Below are 24,428 nucleotides of genomic sequence, written 5' to 3' on the forward strand. Positions count from 1 at the left end.
TAATAAACTCCTTAAAAAAGAGGCACTAACAAGATCCTTCAACAGAAGACCATCACAACCATTAGGTGATTTATCTAGCAACCGAATCCCAATTCCCAACTAAAATCATGAACAAACTTAGTATGCCATTCTTCATCAAGAATATTAACGAAGAGAGGTACACATGATTTATATTTAATTAATTTGTAAAAAAATATTTTTAAAGTTTAATTGATGTGTAACATTTTTATGAAACCATGGGTTCTTTTATATCATTGGTAGAATTTATTATTAGACCATCAAATGTTATCACTCTTGAACCAATTATCCATTCGATCATGACACCGATGAATTAGTTTTAGTATTTCTACAACTTTGAATTCACTATTCATTGTAGTTCTACCGATGAATTATGCTTTCAAATATGAATAGCTAGAATTATGAACAAATGCTTTCTCATAGACCGTGTCAGCTCAACACAAAGTTTAACGTACAGCCACTTCAAGAACCTATTGTATTGGTTTACTATCCTGCAGAAATTTAATTTTCCAACAAGTTTCCATAGCATCCAATTCAGAAACTATTATGAAACAGTATATTGGTGTGCCGCTAGAAATACCACATATAGCTATAAAAATGGAAAGCTAACAGTTTTAGTACAGGTTTAAATAATGATTAACATAATAAACTGAAAACATCCATGAATACAACCCAATAAACCATCCTATAATCGCTGCCATGGAGAAAGCAGAGGGAGGGGATGAACAAATTGCAAAACTAGAGCAAGCCATCCACCAGAGAACAATTAACAAAGCGTCCCACTTTACATTTAGCATTTCTGATAGTTTGAGATATTCTAGCAGACTCATCCTGTGTTTTACCTAGTGTCTCCTTGCAAGCAGTCTCTTTATCATATATTCGATCAAGTAACTGTTGGAACTCTGCTTCTAGTGCCTTCTTCTCTACTTCACAACATTCCAATTCTAGTTATAACCGGTTATATCTAAAATCAATTACATAACTGGCTATGAATGAATAAAAATAAGTTATTTGAAATAATCATTTCTATAAAACTAGTTATAGTTTTATAACTATATGTATTTTTTAAATAAAAACAAGTTATTTGAAATAAAAATAACTATAAAACTGGTTATAGTTTTATAACTAGTTATAGTTATTTTTTAAAAATTAGGTTTTTTGAGCAGCCCTAATTGTAGTTCTACCCCAGAACATTCTCAAACTTGGGCCTGCACAGATGTTCCTCTAGTTTCAATAAGCTTCTTTGCTGATCTCAAAGAGGCAGGGCGGGTAGAAATGACAGTGGAATCTGGAATCAAACGCTTTTTGGTATAAGGAGGGTACCAAGACACTGACTGAACATTGAACACAGGCCAACATTGTGCAAATTGGAAATAAACCAATGATAATTAAGGGAAAGAAAAAAAAAAGGTCATTGCTCATCCTTTATTATGTTACTGGCATTCACAAGAATGAAAAATACATTTGCATTTTGAATACCAAACGTAGAACAGTAGAAGTGTTACGGATCCTTCATTTCCCCTTAACAAAACAGAAACTTTTTAGATGGTGAGACTCAACTAAATATTTCTGTATTTTTGTGCAACAAAGATGAGTATTCACATTGCATCAACTCTCAAGATGACTGTAATGATTTTCCTTAACATCAAGATGTGCAACAATGAGTATTCACATTGAATCAACTCTCACTAAAGTAAAGGGATTATAGGCAATCTTGAACCTGCTGAAGAGGTTTTGCATTGTAATAAACAACTGAAAGAGTTGCATGAAAGCTAGTACACTAGTAAATGAAGATAATTTCCTTTTACACTTTTCACTTTATGTGAGTTTGGGGACTTTTTTCTCTCTTCAACTTTCTATAGAGTGCAAAAGGAGTGGTTTAACAATTAAACATTTTGATTGATGCGAGCAAATGAGGAAAAAGAAATGTGCATCAACTTGGGTACAATGTTAAAAGTAAATATATAAACAAAAAACTCTCATGGCCAACAAATATAATAGAATGAGAATTGAGCTTATGATTGACAAAGGCTGATAAATGATAAATCAAGAAAGTTGTAGTGACATTAAAAACCATAAGTGTCTCCGAGCTGTGATTATGATTCCGATTCCAAGTTCATGTTTTTACCATTTAATTTATACAAAAATGCCTCTATTAAATCATTTTCATTTTTTTGTGTGGAATAAATCATGGTACTCACACAAATGCTGCAAGATTCATGCATAACCACAACATTTGGAAAGAAGAGGGTGGATGGATAACATGTCTTACCTGGTTCTTGGATGAATCAGAGTAAGAAGAATCCATAAGCTGAACATGCTTCCCTTTGTTTTTCATTGTTCCTTCTTCTTTATGTTTGTTTAGTGACACAACACAGCTATTGTTCTTACTCCTTAGTCCTTACTTATCAGTGTACTTGCCAAGAAGAGTCTATAAGGCTAAGAAGATGGTTTCTTAGGACACAAAGTACTTGCAATGTGTGCTAGATGCTGTTGTGTTGTGTATGATATGAGTACGGAATAATGTGTGATGCACACCCAATATGCTACTTAACACCTAGTGAGAGAGAAAAATTATAGGTATAATAAGATTTATAATGTAATAAAAAAAAGATAAATATAGAAAAAATAAAAAGTATTGAAGAGCTATTTAAAATTAGAAGATGTTTATGTATCATTACTCATAAGTAATGTTTAGAAGTTAAAGTACTATTGTCTGCTTTTAGAATAAAATTTTTCATATTATATTTGATCATGATATATATATGCACTGTAACAACAGTGACACTTTCATTTTTTAACCAAAAATGTATGTTTGATCTTTACCAACATGTGCCAAAATTGAAAAAACAATCAAATATGTAATTGTGTTTGATTGAGTTTATTTGTTACCTATTTCTATTAACCTTTTGTTAGTCACTCACTCTATATCTAATAGTCACATTATATTTTGATCAATTTAAGTTGAGTTGAGAGAACTTGTTAAAAGAGTTAAAAACTCTTTTCGATGTTTATTTTTAATTTCCAAGATTAAACAAATTTATTTAAAGATAATTAAATTCCTTGTCACTTAGATCAATAAGTGTTGGTATAAACATATAATGTCCCAACAAAATAAAGGCTAGTTGGTCAACTTTGTTCTTGGCCTAAATCAGCAAGCAATTTCCTTAACCACGTTGCTTGATTTGCAGCAGGTTGTCAAACTAAAAAATTTAAGGAAACTCATGAAGTTTCCATAAATTCAACTAGTAAACTCTTATGAGTAGAGAGTTTACCTACCTAACTTAAAATAATTAAAAAAATATATGATAATATTAAAAAAAAAGAGAAACTAAAATCTATCACAAATCATGATAGAAACACAGAGCAAGGATCTGCATGCCTGTACATCCGATCAGTTATCCATCCGTAGTGTTCTTAAGATGTCACAAGACTATGGTTATATTACATTTCGTGTAATGGCATATTAGAGGGATATAGGGGTTTGTCTTGAAAGTATTCCATATCAAAGCAAAGTAGCATAATCCTTATTGTTTGTTCAAAGCCCTCTATTTAGCACATATCCTTCTTCCTTCAAGATGGGTTGACAAAACAGTTCTTTTGGTGATGGGTTCATAGGCATCGTTGTGATAGAAGACGAATGACACAAGTTGACAACTAACGAAACTTCATGCTTCGACTGAGCTTTGATTGGGTAGCAGAAAATGGAAAACGGTGAGGGTTTCATCAATTTGTGTAATTGATTTGAACCCCAATAAAACGTTACATTTACATTGGCTTCAGAAACCGTCATGGGTATCATAAAAGTGATAAAACCAGTAGGCGTGCGGGGATTACATTTGATTTTAGACTCCCTTCTCAACTCGAGGGTTCATGCTAGTTTGTACTACTTTGCCAGAAAATAATACTGGAAGTCTAAGAATTAACTCTAGAGTTTAAAACATTGCTAGTGGAACATACTCTACTTTAGCAATTGATTGTGCCACTACATGTAATTTTTGCATTCTAGAAAATAATACTCTCCAATTCTAAATATAAAACTTTTTTCTTAAATTTGGTTGTCCATTTTTATAATAATCTTTCTAAGTTGTCTTTTAGATTAATTATTTTTTTTATCAAAATGTTCTTAATTACTTTATAATAAATGTTATGAATTAAAAAGATAAATACATTCTCTCTTATAAGAATTGAAAAACAAGACTAACATATCATCACTAATTAGGTAGAGATTAATTAAGTAAAAATAAAATAAAAAATTATGGATTTCAATAATTATAAGGATAATTTTGGAAAAACAATAAAAATTGCTAACAAATTTGATACTACTAATTAAATTAACCAACTTTATTAAAATGTGTGAAATAGTTTAAAAGAATCTTATATTTAGATATTACAGAGAATACATGGAAACAAACTATTAAAAAAATAAAGAAGGACATGAACCAATTGTAACTGCATAGATTGAATTGGTCTTCATGTTATCTACACTTCCTGCCCACTCACTGTCAACATAGACATTTTAGCTTAACAACTCCTGTCTTTAAATACTAGATGCCAAAATTTGTGGTACCTTTACAGCACCCTTTTTGCAACTCCCATGAGATGATGAGAACATTGCTTGGTGAACTCGTGAACCTAGAAAGTATAATATAGTTGGAAACATCAAGTCTAGTCGTTGCCAAGTACTGTAAACTACCCACCAAGCTTCTATATGCAGAGGGCTCTTCAAGTTTCTCACCATCATTCTCAGAATTTTTCTCACTTTGTGCTATAGCAAAGTTACTACTTCTTTGCATGATTCTAACCTAGACTTCTTGAGATTATTAACAAATAACAACATATTTTCTTTGTGAAATAAAATAAACCTGAGCTACATTGGAATACTTCCGTTCAAATGAAGTAATTCATGATGCCAAAGTTAAGACATGTCAAAGTCAAATATATCTTGCATTTCCATTTTCAACTGGCCAGAAAAAGTAAAATTACTTCTTATCACAAGCATGTCATCAACATAAAGTGACGCTACAAGTTACAAACCACAATCATTTTATTTCAAATACAGAGTTGTTTCATTCTCACTCCTGAATCCAAGTTGGATTAAGTAAGAGTCAACTATGCTATACTAGGCCCTTGGTACTAGCTTCAAATCATAGAAATCCTCGTGTAGTCTGTAAATTGTGTTCTTGGCCAGCAACCCAGCCTTCTGGTTGCATGATTCCAAATGTTGATAGTTTTACCTTTAAACACCGGAATTATAGACGAATTGCTAGAAGTAGACATTTTCACCCAAATACCTGAAAAATAAATTGCTCAACCTCACCAATGTTTGCACTCCACCTCTTTGCCTCCAAACACAAAGAAGCCGGCTCTTATACCACAGTTAAATATCAGATTTGAAAAAAACCAAAATACTGGAACTAGCAGAGATAAAAATTGAAGAATACAATATTTCATAAATGAAAATGCTTATTTATAGGAACATCTTATTTACCCATAATTTTCACAAATCTACTACAAAGCATGCTATTGGGCTGGAAATAATGGTAGGAAGAGGAAGAGGAAGAGGAAGAGGAAGAGAAAGGTATGTTCATTCATAAAAGTAGCAGTCGACAAATCCTAAGGTGCAAATATACAACAAAACAAGACGAAATAAAATATTCACCTTTGCCTAGTCTTGACTATTGACTAAGCTTTACTGCTATGGCTTGCAAGTTCTAACTGGACCTTCTCCCTCTAAATCCTTTATTTGCACACAAAATGTCGAAAACCAAAGCATCTACCATTAATTCTGATTTCTGAACACTCCAATAAATAATAAGATTAAGCTGGTTTGTAGAAAATTTGTAATTTTAAACTCACTGCACAAACACACGCATAGACACAGATAACCACACATATGCCGCGCTGCCCATCCATCCACACTTCCATCTTGTTTGGCAGCTGCCACATACTTGTAGAAAGTTAAATTGGGTTTACCATAATGAAATAGTACAGACCTGACCAATGTATTGATTGTATGCAGTTTTACACAGGGCAAGCCATGTACCACCTACATTGGAATCAACCCATTTAAAATTTGGCTATGATAATATGCTTTTTCATTTCAAAAATCACAGAGCGAATAAGATCCAGAATACAGAAGGTGATAATATGCATTTTAATATTACTCGAATCATCTTGCAATAGAACAAATAATATCACACACAAATAATAACATAAATATAACAATCAGATCCAGAGTCCAGAAATTAAAATAATACATAACCACCAACAAAATAGATCCAAATCTAGTTTTCAGAAAATAAGAACAAAAGAAAAAGATTGGAGAATAGTAAGAAATTTTTTTTACGTGGTCCAAAGAGAAGAGCTCAATCACAGAAGATCCGAGGGAGAAGGGCACAGAGAAAGCCAGAGAAGCTCGGACAAGAGAGTGATCCGGACTCAGGAGCATGTAATGGTAAGAATTTAGAGCCAGAAAGAGAACATACGAGGGTGAATCAGCCGCACACAGTGTGGGCGGTGATGATCAAAGAGAATTTACAAATTCTGAGTTTTGGTGTTATTTGAAATTCTCTCATTTTACTTTAAAAAAAAAAAACTTAGAAAGTGCCCATTATTTAAAAAAATCTTCGAATTTGATACCAACAATATATTTTAATACTTGGCATTTTAAATCAAGTGATTAGACACAAGTGGTTAATATGCTGAAGTTAAGATTAAATCATTTAAATACTACCTGAATTCAATCTTTGACGAAAATAATTTTTGATCAGATTTTACTTACTTTCGGATCAAACTCTAGATTAATTAAGGTCTCTTTTCTCCGATAAATCGGAGGGTTAAGACAAAAAAAAAATCCTTTGGAAATTGAATTTCACTCTCAAAACTTCCCACACTCTAATAGAACTAAAGATGAAATATGCAATAACATAGAATCTAAAACAATAGAGCATTATTGACGATAAAAAATTATGTTGTATTAGTTTTCTGCATCTCATAATTTACAACAATGCCTTTGGTCAGATAACACTCCATGTCCCAAATCATCCAAGATACTATCAAACTAACCATTCAGAACCTACATGGATCCACAAAAAAACATTCACCTTGTAAAGTTTGTTTTCTTCTATTTTGGGAAGTAAGAAAAAACAGAGTAACAGCTAGAGTGGAAGTATCTATATAACCTATTCTGTTGAAGATGTATCACTATACGCACTATATGCTGCAGGAAAACTACTCTATATAGAAACAAGAAAGCAACATAAGTCAAAAAAAGAGATTGATAAGTGCCTCCCTTTTCACCTCTGACAACACCTCATAACCAATAAAGATGACTGCCAGCTCGCAGACTGAACGTGAAATTTGCAAAAAAAATGGGTTAACTGTCTATCAGAACTTAATCAATGCAATTTTATCTGTTCAGCGGTTCTAACTGGACTTCCATCCTCGCAGAGGGTTGTAACTGTTTATCTGCAATTGTTCTGGTTGGCCTCAAGAGATCAACTGAATCATCTTCCTCAAGATTACCAAGCACCCAATTGCCTCTTCCAGATATCTGCCGCTCTATTCGCTGTCTTTCATGGTATTCCAAATAAATAACAATCAATGCACCAATTAAGAACCAAATTGCCATAGCCCATTTGAGTCCATGGACATTTTCCACGTCATATCTGTCTCCTAGATGCTTCATCCCAGTAAAAAGTGCAGCAATGCCAACAACAACAGCACATCTACCAACAATTCCATGGAAATATTCCCAAATAACCCTCTTGGAGGATGCCTGCTCCCCATTTGCTGGTTTTTGAGGCCTTAGGAAAGCATTTACTGGCTGTATACAAGCCAACAATATAGTAGCAAATCCACATTTAACATGTGCTGAGCTGAAATAAAATCCCCGGAGCTCAGCCACGGCAAAAAGAAGGGCAAGTAGAACAATTACTAACCCTGAGTATTGCAAGTAAACATGAATCCGGTACCATCCATCACCCTTGAGATGTTTTAAGTACCTGGCTGCCAATATCCCTCCAGGAAGCAGGATACCCCATGCAATAAACATCATAAATCCATGCACAGCCAAAACAGGAAGCAGATCCTGCTCTGCTTCTGCTGACCCACGCATCAGGTGTACGAGGATAGGCCTATTACTTGTACTAGAATGCATATTCCTGTCAGTAAGATGATCATTAGCCCATTTAGCACCCATTGCCCAAACAACTTTGAGTGAAGTTGTGGGATCAATAATATTTTTACATTCCACCCTCTTTTCCAGCCTACAAGATGGGTCCAAGGGACGAGTAAACTCAAAAGTAATGATGCCATTTTCTGTTTTACATCTCACATGTGTCAAATTTTCCTTTGTGCGATGTATGCTTGAAGCATCCTTTCCATCAATCCAATAACTGTTTACATGTCCTATACCAGTATCATCAATCCAACCCACATACACATAGCTGTTCACCATTCCACTTCCAAATCCTACGGCAATATAACCACTTTTTTTCTCGCCACGAACAGCGATAGATATGGAATCCTTTGACAATGTCCAAAAGAAGGTAACCTGTTGATCATCCAAAATAACACTGTTATTATACATGTCCGATAAACCCCCATCAACCACCTCGACCTTCCAACCCATTTTCTGGTCATACAAGGAATGATAGTAGACGTGATCAGGAGTGTTCCTGTCAGGAGCCCAAACTAATTCAGTAGGGCTGGCTTGAACTCCGTGGGCCTCTGGACCTCCAGCATAAATAGTCTCAGTCAGATTCCTCGTGGTAGCATTTCCACCAAGCGGATCCGAAGTAATATAAAGTGCAACATCATGCCCGGCTTGGATCGAAAACTTGACAGGCACCCCTCTTTCCACTCTCAAGACAGGAGCTTCCTTTTTGTTGATGTAAAGAACCTTTTCAGGATTTGGAGGGTTGGGGTAATGCATTGCTGGAGCAGAAGAAACCACCAATGGAACTTTTGCATCTGCAGTGATGAGACTTTGATCTTCTTTATCTTCAGCGTCCAAGGGACCTGTACATTCATTCACATGCTCCGAGACATTCAGAACCAAATGACCATAATTCACAGCCCCATGATTCTGGGGAAGATAGTAGGGATTAATAGAATCAGGAGGCTTAATGCGCCCCAAAGCCCAAATAACCTTCATATTCGCCGAATGGTTAACAGGATGATCATACTTTTCATCGACCTTAGTCAAATGCCTGCGGTATCTGACAAAGGTCACCCCATCCTTCCTATGACCATAAATCAACATTGAATTGTTGACTAAACCCACCCCATCAGGGCCTTCATAAAAGGAATCAGGACAAACCCCTTGAGCAACTCCATCACTATTTCTCACACACTCACTATACTTGGTAATGAAAAAATCATCCACAAATGGCATACCATCTTCCATAAACCCTGCAACAGCAATATCAGCACCAATCATGAGATCAGAATCTTCAGCACTGGAATTAGCCCAACCAAAAGCCATATAATTGGTGATCCCAGTCGCAGCCTCCAACCCAATTTCAATTGAATCCTCGGACACATTCAAAGTCCACCTCAACCTGAAATTCTTCGATAAAACCTTGCAATTCTCGAACACCGTCGGAGGTGGCGTCGTTGCCGGGGCCTCGTTGCGGAGCACGACGTGGCCGAAATCAGAGGCGGTGGCGCGATCCCAGACGGCGAGGACGTTGATCTTGCTCCAGGAAACATTGCTCAACAAATGCACATCGAAGGTGGAGTTGTTGTAGGTTCCGTTCAATCCGTCGTTGGAAACAATGAATCCAGCGGTGAGATTAACGAAATCGGAAGCCTGCGCGCCCCACCAGTGGACGTCGGAACCGGGAAGCATGTCGAATTGGGAAACCCTAAAGGAGCAATCGTCGTTGATTTTGAGCGATCCTCGGAGTTGGTGTTGAACCATTTCGAACTCAGACTCCGAATTGACGATGGAGCTGAGGCGAGTGCAATTGGGAGCAGGATCCGCATATCCGAACGAGAACAACAAATGTAAGAGAAAGGGTACTACGATGAGGGATCTGCGAAGCATGACGGGTGCAATTGCAGCACTGTCACGCAAATTCTGCGGATCCGAATCCACGGTGACGAACCTTTCAGGATCCGATCGTAACTATGATCTGTGCGCGTGGCGGAGGGGTTCAGTTCAGGTAGGTCACACGTTTGTTTGTGTTAATGTTATGTTCTGGTGGAGCAATTAACAACGTTTTCCCCGTTTTCATGAGTAAAAAATGGTGGTGTTGTATTACTATATCACTATCAGCTCATAGAATGGATCTGAAACAGTTGTCCTTAGTCAGGGTTTTGCTTGGATTCCTAATTTTATATTTGTAATTCTGCATTCGTGTTTCAACTTCCAGCCAACAAAAATTACGATTAGGTTAAATAAATTAGGATTATGCATAAATATATTTGACAACAAAGTCCGTATCCGTAGAGTTCCGTCCAAACCCATCCCGACTTCTTTGATGGAAAATAAGTTTGGGTTTTATCTAATAATCAAAAGCAAGAACGGGTATAAATTTGAGATTACTCATATTTGTCCCACCACTTAAGAAATAACATAAAAAAAGTAAAAATCCTAATATATATATCTAAAACCTAAACCTTCCTCATCCTAAAATATGGGACGATGTACTTCATGAGGCTAAGCCTTCCTCACTCATCTCTCTACCTCTCACCCTAAAATCATCTTCCCTTCCTTTCCGTTCTGGGTCACTAGTGCGACAAAGTCTTCCCTTCCTTCACCAGTGCGTCGAAGGTCAATGCCTCCCTTCCATCAATGCTGCAACAAAGTTTTCTCAGTCGAAGGTCATACTTAAAGTTATTATGTTCCTTTTGTGTTTTCTTACTTTCGTGTTAAGCTGGTTATGGTCCTTTCGTGTCTGCTTACTTTATTTTCTTAGTATTATTGATCGGTAAAGTAATAATTATACTTATTTGTGGATGTGATGTTTGATTTTAAGATTTGAAACAAGATCTAAAATATGATATTTGATTTTGTAAATACCAAGTTGAGAAATAAATGTTGATGACATCTTTGATGAAGTTGATGACTATTTTGATGAGGAAGATTATTTTCATTTTTTAGTTATTTCTAATATGATGTAATTTGAACTAATGAACATTGGGTTAGTGTTTATGACTTAGTTATGTTGTTTAATATTTGGTAGATTTTGTTTACCTTAAAAATAGTAGAATCATGAAAGACAAATGTGTTAGTCTTAATTTTATTTTAAATTTTTTACATAATTTAATATTATTTGCTTGACAATTTATGTAGACAAATGCGTTGTAATTAATTTATCGATATATAAGTAATTACAAATAAATGTATAACAATCAATTTATTTTTTTTAAAAAAATCACATTTTTAATATATATTTTTTACAAAAAAAATATTTTACTAATCTAAATTAGGTATGGGGGAATACCCGATACTAACGGATACGAGAATTGAGTAAATAAATTTTAACCCATCCAATGTTTGGAATGAGTATGGAAATATATTAGAGAATCAGACCTAGGGATACAATACTTATCCCCGCCCGCCCTGTCATGTCTATGCATAAAACATGATTTTGGTGATTTTTTTTGGTGCAAAAGCATGATTTTGGTGAATATTTGATGTCATTTGAGTAATAATATTAAATTTTTTTTATGAGTATGCATGTAGTGTGTGTTTGATTCAGATGATATAAATCAAGAATGAAAATAGAAGATTTTTTTTAATTAAAGTAAAGTATAAAAGGAGTGGGGTTTTATAGAAAAAAATATAATTTTTTGATTTAAATATATTTTTACTTCTTTAAATTTGAATAATTGTTTGTTTTCCTTAAACAAAAATTTATTAGTCTTTCAAATTTTGAAAAGTTACTTTTAGTCTATTTGTCCATAGTTTCATATTCTGTGATGATTTTTAATCATAAAAAAATATATTTTTAATTTATTTAAAAAATTATTTTTAGCAATTTTAAATGGCCAAATTATTTTATTCGTTTCGTAACTTTTTTTTTTTTACAGATTATGACCATTTTAAAGAAGAAAAATAAAAACACTGAATGTGAAATAATAGGCACTGGGTTCAATTTTGAAATCTGTAAAAGAAAATCTAAGCTTTAGCCTACTTCCATCAAGAGTTTTCAAGAATACTATACTTTTGAGTACCAAAAATTATTATAAACTCAAATTTTGGAAGCATTGCTGAATCATTATAAACTAAAAAACGATCGTTAGTTGTACTTATTCAAGCCCAAGTATTTCACTTGAGAGGATTTCATAAAATTATGTTAAGGAGTATTTTTTTCTTTCTTTCTTACACAACTATATGTCTTTCTCATTTTGTAACGTATGTATTTTTCACTTTCATATCAAATGAAATTAGTTTTCTTTCTCTTTAATTAGTTATTTACTTTTCTTAATTTTTATTTTATTTAACTCATTTTTCATCAACATTTAAGTATAATGAATTATTTTTTAAAAATAAAATACTTTAAAATGATCTGCCATTAATTAAATTAAATTTTAAAATTAATAAATTAAATACATATCTCTCTAACAATTTTTTTACCACTAATAAATTAATTTATGGCAATCAAATAATTTCCACAAATAAATTTATTGATAATTTATACCGGATGCAAGTGAAATTAGTGGATGAAGGAAGGGTCTGTCTGAAATTGTCAAGAAATAAAATCGGAACTCGGAAGCGCGACACCATCCAAAACTTGCAAATAAGAATCGCATGTTATGCTGGTTAGTATGAAGGTGAATTTGAAGGGCAAAATCCCAAATGGAATGAGAAAAAATTTCTATAATTAGAGTCTCACTCTCATACTCGTTGTATGTATGGCTACGCTCTCTCTCACTCTCAACTGTTGGAGTACCGTGGAACTTGCTCACACCAGATTTTCTTCTACCTTCACCTCCCTCGGTCGCAGTTAGTTCAAACTTCCTCAACCGCTTCTGCATTTATTTATTGGATTTCTGTTTATTTCGTTGTTTTATTGATGTATTTCTATTTACCCAAATTAGTAATTAGAATAGATGAATTTAAGCATAAGATTGGTGGTTTTGTGCATCATCAGGAATGCTATTTAGATTTTAGTATAAATATTTTTTTTTGAATTTGCATGAAATGGATTTTAACCAATCAGGGTGGGAGTTTGGGTTAATGGATGGATAAGAGAAAGGAAAGTAGATCACCTAATTCATCTGTTTTTGTACTCTTTTATCAACATTCACGAGCCTTCACCTAATAGCTTAAACTTTTGGGATGGTTGGTTCACAAGAGTTTTTTTTTTTTTTTCATAGGGAGTAGATATAGCATATGTTCTTTTGCCAAGAAGTCATTGAAGAAATCCAGAAGAGATGTAACAGAGGCAGCTGGAGATCTCTTAGATGATAAGTTTGTTCAGAATGACAACTTGGACACTTCTCTTAATCCAGCTGCCCCGAATTCTAACCCTTTACCTTCCAGGAGTGCTGTGCTTCAAGCTTGCATAATAACTTGTGGTCTCATAGCTGCTTTGGGAATAGTGATTCGGCAGGTGGTCTTCCTTTTATGCATTACTAGACCAGTTTCACCCTTTGCTGCACTTGCATGTTCTCAACTTTGTTGTCTATCTTAATGATAACGATATAAGCAGGATTTCATATGAAATTTATCTATGTTTTATTTAGCCATCATGGAGAGTATTTCAGTATGATTTTTTCCTTACACCAAAGTATTTGGGAAAAGTTAAATTGAGATTGAAAGTTTTATTCTTTATCACCTAATTTGTAATTGCAGACAGTTTTTATTTTATTCTAGAAAGGAGAGTTCTTAAATTTATCACAATTTGACTTGAGATTCTGAAGATTGTATAACATGGGATATCGTGTTCATTTTGTAATTCATTTTGTTTTTGCAACTTGCAGGTGTCTCATGTTGCGTCAGTGGAAGGATTGCCAGTCTTTGACTGCTCTACAGAAGTATCATGTATTACACTCATATTTTCTTAGTTCTTACTATTAGTTTGTGGTTCAGACTTACATGGATTCTCTTTCATTGGAAGGGAGTCATAAAAAGATATTGGATACCCAAGAACTATTTTTAAACTCTTAATTGCATAAAAATAAAATAACTGTTCTCATCAAACAAATGTGCTTTTACTGTAGACCTGTACTGACATGTGTTAAATACTTAAATGCATATGGCAATGCTGGATTTTCAAGTGGTATCTTGGGTGAAAATTGTTGATCAGGGGGTTCATAAATTTGAATTTTTTTTTAACAAGGCATGAAAGTACAACCTTTCCTGTGTTTTCCCTTTTTTAATATATTTGGAACAAGGCTACACGCTTATGGGTATGGCTCTATTTATTGTGACATTTGCATGCATAATGACGTGAAATTAAAATCATCTTATTTTATTCTAATGGAACTATAAGGCTAATGTGACTTGAACTTCTAATTGATCTACTCGTGAATGTGAAATTTTTGTGATGTTTAAGTGCCTGAAGCAAATATAAATGTGCTTGTTTCTAGGTAAATGTTTTGTAATTTGTAAATGTGTAAAATTTATTCTGTGTAGTGTATCTTAAGATCTTCTTTTTTCTTTTTGTCTACAGTTGGCTTTGAAATGTGGCATCTTGAGTTGATTACAGGACTTGTAGTATTAATATCATCATGTCGCTATTTGCTATTGAAGACGTGGCCAGATTTTGCCAAGTCTAGCGAAGCAGCCAATCAACAGGTAACTGAATCAAGCCATTGCTCTGGAAATGTCCTTTAAGATTTTGCAAGCTTGGTTTGTTGTTAGTTGATTGCCATTTAAAACTTGAATATATATCATAGATCATAGTAAGTTGAGTAAAAAGGTAGTGCATCTGAGTAGAAATCGTTCCTACTTGAGATAACTTTTCTTGCAAGTCTGTTGCTTTTGTCATTTTGTGTTTGCGTCTGTATCAGTACATGGATGCTTTGCTGAACTCTGGAAATATTTTACTTTCTGAATCAGGTCCTTAGCTCACTTCAGCCTTTGGATTATATTGTTGTTGCATTTTTGCCTGGTATTAGTGAGGTTAAAGGAGACTACTCTCTTCTTGGCTTATTTTGTCTTTCTCATTTATTTTTCATCATTTGACTGATATCACTTATTATCATCATAAATTCTAGGAACTACTTTTCCGAGGAGCGATTCTTCCACTTTTGGGAATGAACTGGAATAGTATTGGGATTGCTGCCTTGATTTTTGGTGTTTTACACCTAGGCAACGGTCGAAAGTATTCCTTTGCCATCTGGTGCATATCTTTCCTGTTTCACCCCTTTCCCCCCTTATCTCTCTTTTTTCCCATTTTTTGAAAATTGTTTTGCCAAATTTATATCCTTTACTACATCCTCCCAGATCATCCTGTGTTGCGTAAATCATAACTTTTTTCCATTTTTGTGTTGTTAGTTCTGATAAAATTACATTAAGATTTTTGTTTGTGTTTTAGGGCAACCTTTGTTGGTCTTGCTTATGGATATGCTACAATTTTATCCTCTAGTGTTGCGGTTCCCATGGCTTCTCATGCAGTGAACAACCTGATTGGAGGGCTTTTATGGCGGTACACATCAAATACACCAAACCAGAAACTAAATGAGTGATTTCCATCTTCATGGATAAGTCACCACATCTCTATACATCTAACCCTCCCTGCCCCGAGTTTAATGTTGTATAAGAATTGTGATACAGAAGTCATAGAGTTAGAGACCAATCCAAGAAGTATGTTTGCAAATGCAGCAACTAATGGCAGCACTGCTCTCTCCTCCATTGTTTAAGGAAAAAAAATCAAGTTTGTATATTACACATTATATATAGATTTCTCTTGTAGTTCTCTGAAAATTGAAAAAAACGTGCTATGTAATTTATTTACCGTAAATAGATAACTGTAATTTATAACGTGGACGGCGTATCTTGGTTTGCTTGTTACCAATTTGGTTTTATTAGTCTCCCATTTTTGGAATATGGTCTCATTGGATTGGGACTAACCTTTTGAAGGAATATTCCCCTAAAAATAAAGCGAAAAATAAACAGAAAACCAAATCACCCGCGTTTTGGACGAGTGTGGCACGCAGGAAGGTAAGATCCCAACAAGCTTGGGTTGCACTCCTTTTTCTATTCCTTACCCCTTTATAAAATGTTGCATTTATCAACCCTTTTTTTTTTATAAAACATTCCAATTCTTTTCAATATCTTCTCTGTTATTTTTTTTTTCTTTCTCTTCTCTTTGTTGTCGTGTTCCTTTTCCCCAGAATTTTGGGTAACCACCATATATTACAAAGCTTCAATCTTGATGGCTTCGGTAAGAATTAAGATCCTCCCAGCATGTCATGTAATAATGCGCGTTCATTTCTAGCCAAACTATTTTTTCATCGTTTTAATAAAAATCAAAACTGAAATGAGGTTTAGCTATGTATGTACCTAGGTTTCCAGCAATTCTTTGTTGTTAATGATGAGCAAAAGGGTATTTTTTTTTTTTCATTTTCTATGAATAATTAATCTCTGTTTTGAGGTAAGCATTTTATCTTTGCATGTGCAGTATGAACAAGATGGAAAGCCACTACCTAAGTTCGGGGAATGGGATGTGAATGATCCTGCCTCAGCTGAAGGATTCACTGTTATATTCAACAAGGCCAGAGATGAGAAAAAAACTGGCAGAGGAGGATCAGGGCGCGCTACATCACAGCGAAGAAATAATTCGTGCAAAGATGATGATAGACCCTGTAAGGTACTTATCAATACTATAGAGTTATATGCTATTTAGTATGAGAAACAATGGTATAAATTTCTCACCAATGGATGTACATGTGTTTCATTGGACATTTGAAAGTTAAAAACAGAAAAAAAACTTGTCTATTTCACAGAAATCATGGGAATGTGTTTCTACGGTTGTTTCTTTTTGCAATTAAGTTGAATAGCTAATATTATACGTATGATTTTGGGTGCAGAAAAAGTGGTTTTGCTTTATTTAGACCCTAGACAGGGATATAAGGATGTGCTTCTCGCTCGCTGCTTGGGACGTATGCCATGATTGTCGTCAGTTTTCTTCTGAGGCCTCATCTGTCTCCAGACCACCGATTAGAGATAAAGAAGAAAAGAAAGAAAATAGTTGCAGAGCCTGAGCCTGCTCAAACCATCGTTGTAGATTCTAGTTATTAACACGTTTTCCCTTCTACTTGTTGTACCCACCAGCACAAAGTAAATATGTAAATAGGAGAATCAATAACTAATACCTTTTGCAATGACAGAAGTTAAGCAAATATGTTTGTTCTTGTTACTTTCATGATGTTGATGAGCTCAACTAGCCAATTTTTTTCTACCCCCGTTTTTCAGATTGTGCCATCTTTCTAGAGCCTTTTTTTCTCTCATTATTTAAACATGACGATTATTACTACTGGGGTTGTTGTTGAATGAAGACAACTTTGAATGAATCTTCAAGCCAGCAGCATATTGCCGACAACGTTTTGAAACTGATGATGCAGAGCGATGTTAAATGCCGCAAACCATGGGCTACTAATTAGAGCCAGAGGTGAAAGTGAAACACGGTGCTTATTTGTTATTCGTTTCATTTTTAGCTATTGGCAGTGAAAACCAATACTCAAGTTACTATGAAGGTTAAGGGTGAGGAGTTTAGAATTTTGGTGTCAGTTAAAATTGGTACAAGACAAATCCTTTTGATATTGCTTTGTCAAGATAACTTGCAGATAATTAATCAGACAGATGGAGTTTGGGGTAATTATGTCTAAGCTGATTATGTTGGAAAGTAGAAAATCACCACCAATCAATTTGCCATGGCAACTTCTGGATGAAACTCGTTTTTACTTGGTTTAGCTTATTCTGTTTTTTTTTTTTTATCTATAAAAATTGAATACGATTTTAAGAAATTCAAACCCTCATACATTCTTTTTAACCAAGTTATACCCCTTTGGTAGCGTATTATGTGGTTTGACATTTCTCTTGGGAATCCTATCTTCTCATATTAACTTTCATAAATAAATAAAAAAAAACCCGAAACACATCCTAAATACTTAATTAAATTATTTATTTATATATTCCATATTAATTACGACGGCCACAGTTTTTAATATTAAAAAGAAATAATGTTTAATTGACAAGCATTGCAAATCTAACTTGAACCACTTTTTTATACATCATTATCAGTTATGATTTCGCTACACATGTAGCAAATAAATGGTGGTGGTGGTTACTGTTGAATGTATTTTGGTTTTTCTATTTTACATGATTTCTTACGTTCTCAATGAATCAATGAAATCGTTAGTTAATATATCCTTACAGATTCAGATACTCACTAAAGATCATTTAATAAATAAATAAATAAATAAACATGTGAATATTAAAAGCAATTAAAAAATTGGAATAACTAAAACTTGTCATATGTAGAAAGATTACAAATATATTTAAACAAAAAATTAACCACCGAATGATTATTCTACTTAATTAAGGCAATGTTATCCCATCACATAAAAGTTAAATAATCCCAGACTGATAAAAGAGTAAAGACCCCAGTCCAATAGAGGTGTAAGACAAAACAAAATACAAATTCAGATAAAACATAAAATTCAACCAATAAAATTTGATTTATTCGTATGAAGAATAGTGTCAACTGTCAAGTATATAAGGTTGTTGGTGAAGAGAGAAAAGAAGGAAAAAGAGATTGTGGATTCCAATTCTCCCCTAATAAAAATTAATAAATTAATAATTAATATTTATTAAAAAAATATTGTCAAGTAGGAAAACAGAAAAACAATTCAGAAACAAAAAGAATATGAGGTTGGACTTAAATCGCGACCATTGGTGGTTGGTACGTGGTGTATATGTACGACTCACGTGACTCATCATTGCTCAGTTCATGCAAAACGGATTAGGCCCTTCAATAATTCAACTTAGAAGAAGTTGAATCATTAATTGATACAACTGCTAGTTGCTTCTACTTTGCCAACTTCATTTGCAATATAGTAATTATATAATGAATAAAATTAGTAGATTATATAACCTCTATATAATCCCTCCCGCGATATTTGACGAGTAGTATAATACAATTTTGAGTAAATCTATCTGGAATTACAATGGTTAATTAAATGGATTCTTAAAATTAATAAAATAGTAAACTATTTTTTAAAAATGCTGCAAATGTGTAGGAAGTATACTAAGAGAAGCCTTCAACTATACGCCAACACCTTCAAGGGAATTCCACGTGTCTAAAAATTTATGAAAACAATCTTAGCCAAAGGATAAAACAAATTTTTGTTAATTAAGAATGAAGCAAATTGTACTCCAACTTAATAGTGTAAGCAAATTTTTGTTAATTAGTCTAAAAAATATTGATTTTCTGAATCCACTAATTCTACATTATTTGTTCATAAAACCGATCTAAAATATAAAAAAACAATCAATCTCAAATATCTTTTTATACTAATTAATAACATTATTTTATTAAATGTATAGCAACTTAAGTGTTAAAATGTGTTTTCAACATCCGAATGCATCATTCAATTAGCTTAACTAATAATTTTGATCTGGGTAATTTGAATTCCATCTAAACTAGAAATGTATAAAAATCAATCTGATATAAAAACAAACCGAACCAACCCATTTTAATGGTTCCGTTCTTAAATTCAAACGTGAACTGATTTAGAGAATCGATTTGAAATGAACTAATTTTGAATTAAATTGGTTTAAGAGCCAAATTGATTACCGCCTTAAAAAAAAGAATCGAATTGATTTCCAAACCAATTAAACTAATCTTGAAACCACTTAAAAAAATAATTTATAAGAAAAATAGTTAAGTTTAAATCAAACCTGTTTTCGAAAACCAATTCAGTTCATTTTAATGGAATCAGTTGGAGCCTATTGTTTTTTTTTTTACAGCCCTAATCTAAGCATAGAGCTACCTCCATCTTATAAACTTATTGCACCAGCACATCCACCTTTTTCACTTCCGAAGTAGATCCCATGACTCTTTACTGATAAAGATACGTGGTAGAAGAAATTTGGTATGCTTGGGCTATGTTTATGTGGTTTGTTAGGTGTAGGAATTCTTATTTGTTTTCACATTCATTAATAAATTAATTGAATTCCCAACCTCCGTGCATGTGACTGTGATGTATTCACCTGTCACAATATTTAACGCAACCCAGTGGTGCCCTTGGCCACTACACTTGTGCCAAAATAGGAAAGCACGCAAAAAAGCATAGCCAAGAAAAGAAAAAAAGAGACACGACAATGCCAAGTATAGTTATTACATGCAGAAGTGTTGTTGATGGGTGCTACCTCACACTACTCATAATCTCATGCCTCGGTTTGATCGTCACACTCAACCGCTTCATCTCCTTCTTCACATGGATCTTCCGAACCTGTTTCCGATCCGAGAAGAATCTCCTCCGAAGCTACGGTTCGTGGGCTCTGGTCACCGGAGCCACCAACGGCATCGGAAAAGCCTTCGCTCACCAACTAGCGCAGAGAGGACTCAACCTTATTCTCGTGAGTAGAAGCTTCCAGAAGCTCAAAACCGTTGCCGGTGAAATAAAAGCAAAACACCCCGGCACGCGCGTGAAGATCGTTGAGATGGACTTCGCCGGCGACCTGACGGAGGGTCTCCGGCGCGTGGAGGAGGCGAGTGAGGGTTTGGATGTTGGCGTCTTGATCAACAACGTGGGGATAACGTATCCGAGGGCGATGTTCTTTCATGAGGTGGAGGAGAAAGTTTGGAGGAACATTGTTAGAGTGAACATCGAAGGAACCACGAGAGTAACGAAAATTGTTTTACGTGGGATGTTACAAAGGAGAAAGGGTGCGATTGTTAACATTGGATCCGGTGCTTCTGTGGTTGTGCCTTCTCATCCTCTCTTTACCATCTATGCTGCTTCAAAGGCGTAAGCTTTCTTAATTTTCTTTCTGTCCAATGTAACACTTTTCATTTTGTCTCTTTCTTTTTCTAAATTTCTAACTCAAAAAATGCTTTTACAAAGTAATTAATTGGAAAGATGATTAATAGTATTGTTCATAAGGAAAATAATTAACTCTTTTTATTTATTTATTAATGTGTTACTTTTTATTATGAAAATAAGAATGAAGAAGGAAACATTAACTTGCTTCGTGTTCGTTAATGTGAGGCAAACCAATATTCAACCACTAAAGGACGAAGCTCTCAAAACAAACGAGGTGTAATAATGGTCGATAACAAAGAATGATATATGTTTTTACATCCTTGTGAAATAAAATGAGAAATACAAAGTATAAAAAATTAGAAAGCAATTTTTCTTTTCCTTGTTATGATATTTTTACACTCCAAATTTTATATTGATTTAAAATTTTCTTCTCTTCTTATTTTTCTTTTCAATTCTGAAGTATATATATATATACATGCTTCAACGAGTACTTACAAAAATTTCAGACATTTTCTTTAGTACGTTCGTGGTTATATTGTAACTGGTATTGGGGTGACACGTTCATATCGTAAATTAAGGAGACTGAACTCTCATTTAAGAGAGACAGCAATTCTCACATCGTCACTCAACTATATTTTAATGAGAGCAATGCTATTCTTAAATAATTTTTTTAAAGAAGAAGAAAAGCCCTGAGGCATCCCAGCTTTCAAAAAAAAAAAAAAAATCAAAACAATTCTTATAATTTAAAAAATTACAAAATAAAATGATAGATGTAATAAAAAATTAAAAACAATTATAAAAATATTGTAAAATTTTATTGTAAGCATAGTATTATTTTATTTTGGTATGATAATAATCTGAAATTTTCTATTATTTTATATAAACAAATTCTAAGAGCTTTTATTTTGTGAATAAGAAGTTTCTAAGAGCTAGCGTATATAGAGATGCGAAAAAACATAGCTAATATTTTGTTTTAAGATAATTTTTTTTAAAGATGAAATTATTAAAAATAATATATTTTGTAATGTTATGTAGATTTAAAACTCAACAAACTTATTTATCATACAATCTTTTATTAGATGACAGTGAAGAAAAATCTTTTATTCTAGATTAAAATTGTTAAAATTTATGATAATTATTTTATAAGTCAAACATAATAATTTTTAATTGAGTAACAATATAAATATACAGAATATCAGAAATAAACCAATAATATAAACATATAAAATCATAAGTCAAATAAAATAATATGCATACTGTCTTTATTAATTAACCCGCACCCCTTGGGGTCCCCGGCTGAACTGAATGGAGACGATAACATGCAGTTACGTGGACCAGTTATCAAGATCTCTGTACGTGGAGTATGGACAATACGGGATTCATGTGCAATGTCAGGTACTTAGATACAGTACTGTTTATCTGTTTTTGTTTTTGCAGTTATTATTTTTACACTATTTTTCTTCTTTCTTACGAGCTGATATTTTTTAAGGATACAAACTAAAAGTAATGTGCAGCAAATATTTATTTAATTTTTAAACAGTTTTTTTTTATAAGATAAAATATTTTACTTTAAACATTTTTAAAAAAAAGTCGAGCAAACATACTACCAAGCTTGGATCAGCTAGCGTAGCTAGATGTCTAAAGCAGCTGCATTATAAACTCGTACAGTTTAATTTAACATTCACAGTATTTTTATTTGATGTTTGACTGAAGTCTTGGAAAAGAATATCAACTATTGGAAATGAGTGATCAAGTGCACTTTGCATGTGTGTTATTATTCTGATCAATGCATGTATGGTTTAATTAGCATGATTAACTGATCAGATTTTTGGATAAACTTTATCAGTACGCATCATGATTAATATATATCTAATACTGATCATGAATGAAGGCACCATTGTAGGTTGCACCCAATATATATGGTATCAAGGGATGACTCCAGTATTCTGATTTAATTAATTATTTCTTTTTTTTGGGGTAAACTATTATGATTAATGCATAATACTGATGAATGAAGGTACCACTATACGTTGCAACGAGTATGGTATCAAGGGTGGCATGTATTGAGAGAGATTCTTTGTTCATACCAACAGCTGAGGCTTATGCTAGAGCTGCAATTGGTGAAATTGGGTACAGACCAAAGTGCACACCTTATTGGGCTCACTCAATTCAGTGGTGTTTTGCAAACTTAATCCCTGATCCACTACTTGATGCTTGGCGCTTCTCCATTGCTATGCGCCGCAGGAATCAAAACGGAGAGTCAAGTCAAAATTAACTTAAGGACTACGTTCCTCACTATCATTAGGAATCATTTCTCACTTCAATTTCATTGGTACGAATTGTTAGTATAAACTATGTTTTTATTTATTTTCAATAATTATATATAGATATGTGATGGTATATTGGTATATATTAACTGTTTAATTTTTTTCTTTTCACACATGGCTTCGCTTGTCCGTATGGATCTTGCACTTAAATATAAATTCGTGATAAATAATTATTAAATTTAAAAATAATTATTGAAATTCAGTTTAAGATAAAAATGATGAATTGAAAAAGATATGTTTTTATAAAAAAATTAAGTATACAAATAAAAATAAAAGGTAAGTGGTTTGAAATAGTTGAGAAATAAATTTTTGGAGTAGTTTCTAAATCAAATTAAATTTAAAACTAAATTAAAAAATTATATATTCAAGGAATAGAGAATTAAAAAATTAAACATTCAATATATAAGATTAAGATATATAACATGACTCATGAGGCTCTGGCTCAATGAGAGTGAATGCTCACATATAACTCGTAGAAGCACTTTTAAGAATAACTCCTAACAACTAATGTTTTTAAAGACGCATATATGAAAATAGTCTATGTTAAATTTAAGTTTTACATTTACGAAGTGAAATAAGATATAAACATCTCTTTACATAATGGTGTAATACGCTCTTGAGACAGGAATAATCATGCACACAAAAAAATATAAACAAATCTATGATAAAAACACTCTATTCGTATTCACTATTTTTCTATATATCTTTCTTATAATATTATATCACAGAATATGAATACCTTCCTATTATTTTCCTTTATAAACTACGTCATACTTGATGGAAGTAACCTAAAAGAATCTAACCTGACCGGCCTGTTTCAATTCATACTATTTATATAATTAAAGTTGTGATTAAATTTGTTTTAATTTATTATTAGTACAACTAATATGGGACTGACCAGTAGTTGAATCACACGTTACGCAGAAGGACACAGATTGATTGATGAGTACAGATGATGCCTTTTTCTTTTATGAGATCATATAAAACACTTTTTAAAAATACTATAATATAAAAAACTGCAGAATAAATATATAAAAAAAAAACAAGATAGAAAAGAACTGACATTGCTTAAAATAAAATGCATGGTAGAGTTCTTGTAGATTGCTATCATTATATATATAACGTATT

The 24,428-nt window shown here is 33.2% G+C and overlaps 3 protein-coding genes across 6 annotated transcripts; 2 read left to right on the forward strand and 1 right to left on the reverse strand.

Moving 5' to 3' along the window:
- Positions 1-4,936: 4,936 nt before the first annotated feature.
- On the reverse strand, positions 4,937-10,593 carry LOC114421813 (cytochrome b561, DM13 and DOMON domain-containing protein At5g54830-like). 3 transcript variants are annotated; one of them, XM_028387897.1, is made up of 3 exons: positions 6,368-10,593; positions 5,681-6,067; positions 4,937-5,312 (listed from the first exon to the last, which is right to left on the reverse strand). In XM_028387897.1, the coding sequence occupies exon 1, from the start codon at positions 10,070-10,072 to the stop codon at positions 7,430-7,432; it is 2,643 nt and encodes an 880-aa protein (XP_028243698.1). In that variant the 5' UTR covers positions 10,073-10,593; the 3' UTR covers positions 4,937-5,312; positions 5,681-6,067; positions 6,368-7,429. The 3 variants fall into 3 exon arrangements, with proteins under 3 accessions (XP_028243698.1, XP_028243699.1, XP_028243697.1); XM_028387898.1 differs by lacking the exon at positions 5,681-6,067; XM_028387896.1 differs by having other exon boundaries at positions 4,937-6,067.
- A 2,113-nt stretch (positions 10,594-12,706) lies between these two features.
- On the forward strand, positions 12,707-16,006 carry LOC114421814. Of its 2 annotated transcripts, XM_028387899.1 has the most exons (7): positions 12,710-12,979; positions 13,354-13,589; positions 13,960-14,020; positions 14,652-14,776; positions 15,041-15,103; positions 15,199-15,323; positions 15,519-16,006. In XM_028387899.1, the coding sequence occupies exons 1-7, from the start codon at positions 12,889-12,891 to the stop codon at positions 15,667-15,669; spliced, it is 852 nt and encodes a 283-aa protein (XP_028243700.1). In that variant the 5' UTR covers positions 12,710-12,888; the 3' UTR covers positions 15,670-16,006. The 2 variants fall into 2 exon arrangements, with proteins under 2 accessions (XP_028243701.1, XP_028243700.1); XM_028387900.1 differs by lacking the exon at positions 15,041-15,103 and having other exon boundaries at positions 12,707-12,979.
- Positions 16,007-20,221: 4,215 nt separating this feature from the next.
- On the forward strand, positions 20,222-23,373 carry LOC114424596 (very-long-chain 3-oxoacyl-CoA reductase-like protein At1g24470). The gene is made up of 3 exons (XM_028391465.1): positions 20,222-20,958; positions 22,299-22,368; positions 22,991-23,373. Exons 1-3 carry the CDS (start codon positions 20,309-20,311, stop codon positions 23,246-23,248), a joined length of 978 nt encoding a protein of 325 aa, XP_028247266.1. The 5' UTR covers positions 20,222-20,308; the 3' UTR covers positions 23,249-23,373.
- The last annotated feature ends 1,055 nt before the right edge of the window (positions 23,374-24,428 follow it).

Source organism: Glycine soja, chromosome 8, assembly GCF_004193775.1.
Source record: "Glycine soja cultivar W05 chromosome 8, ASM419377v2, whole genome shotgun sequence".
NCBI lineage: Eukaryota > Viridiplantae > Streptophyta > Magnoliopsida > Fabales > Fabaceae > Glycine > Glycine soja.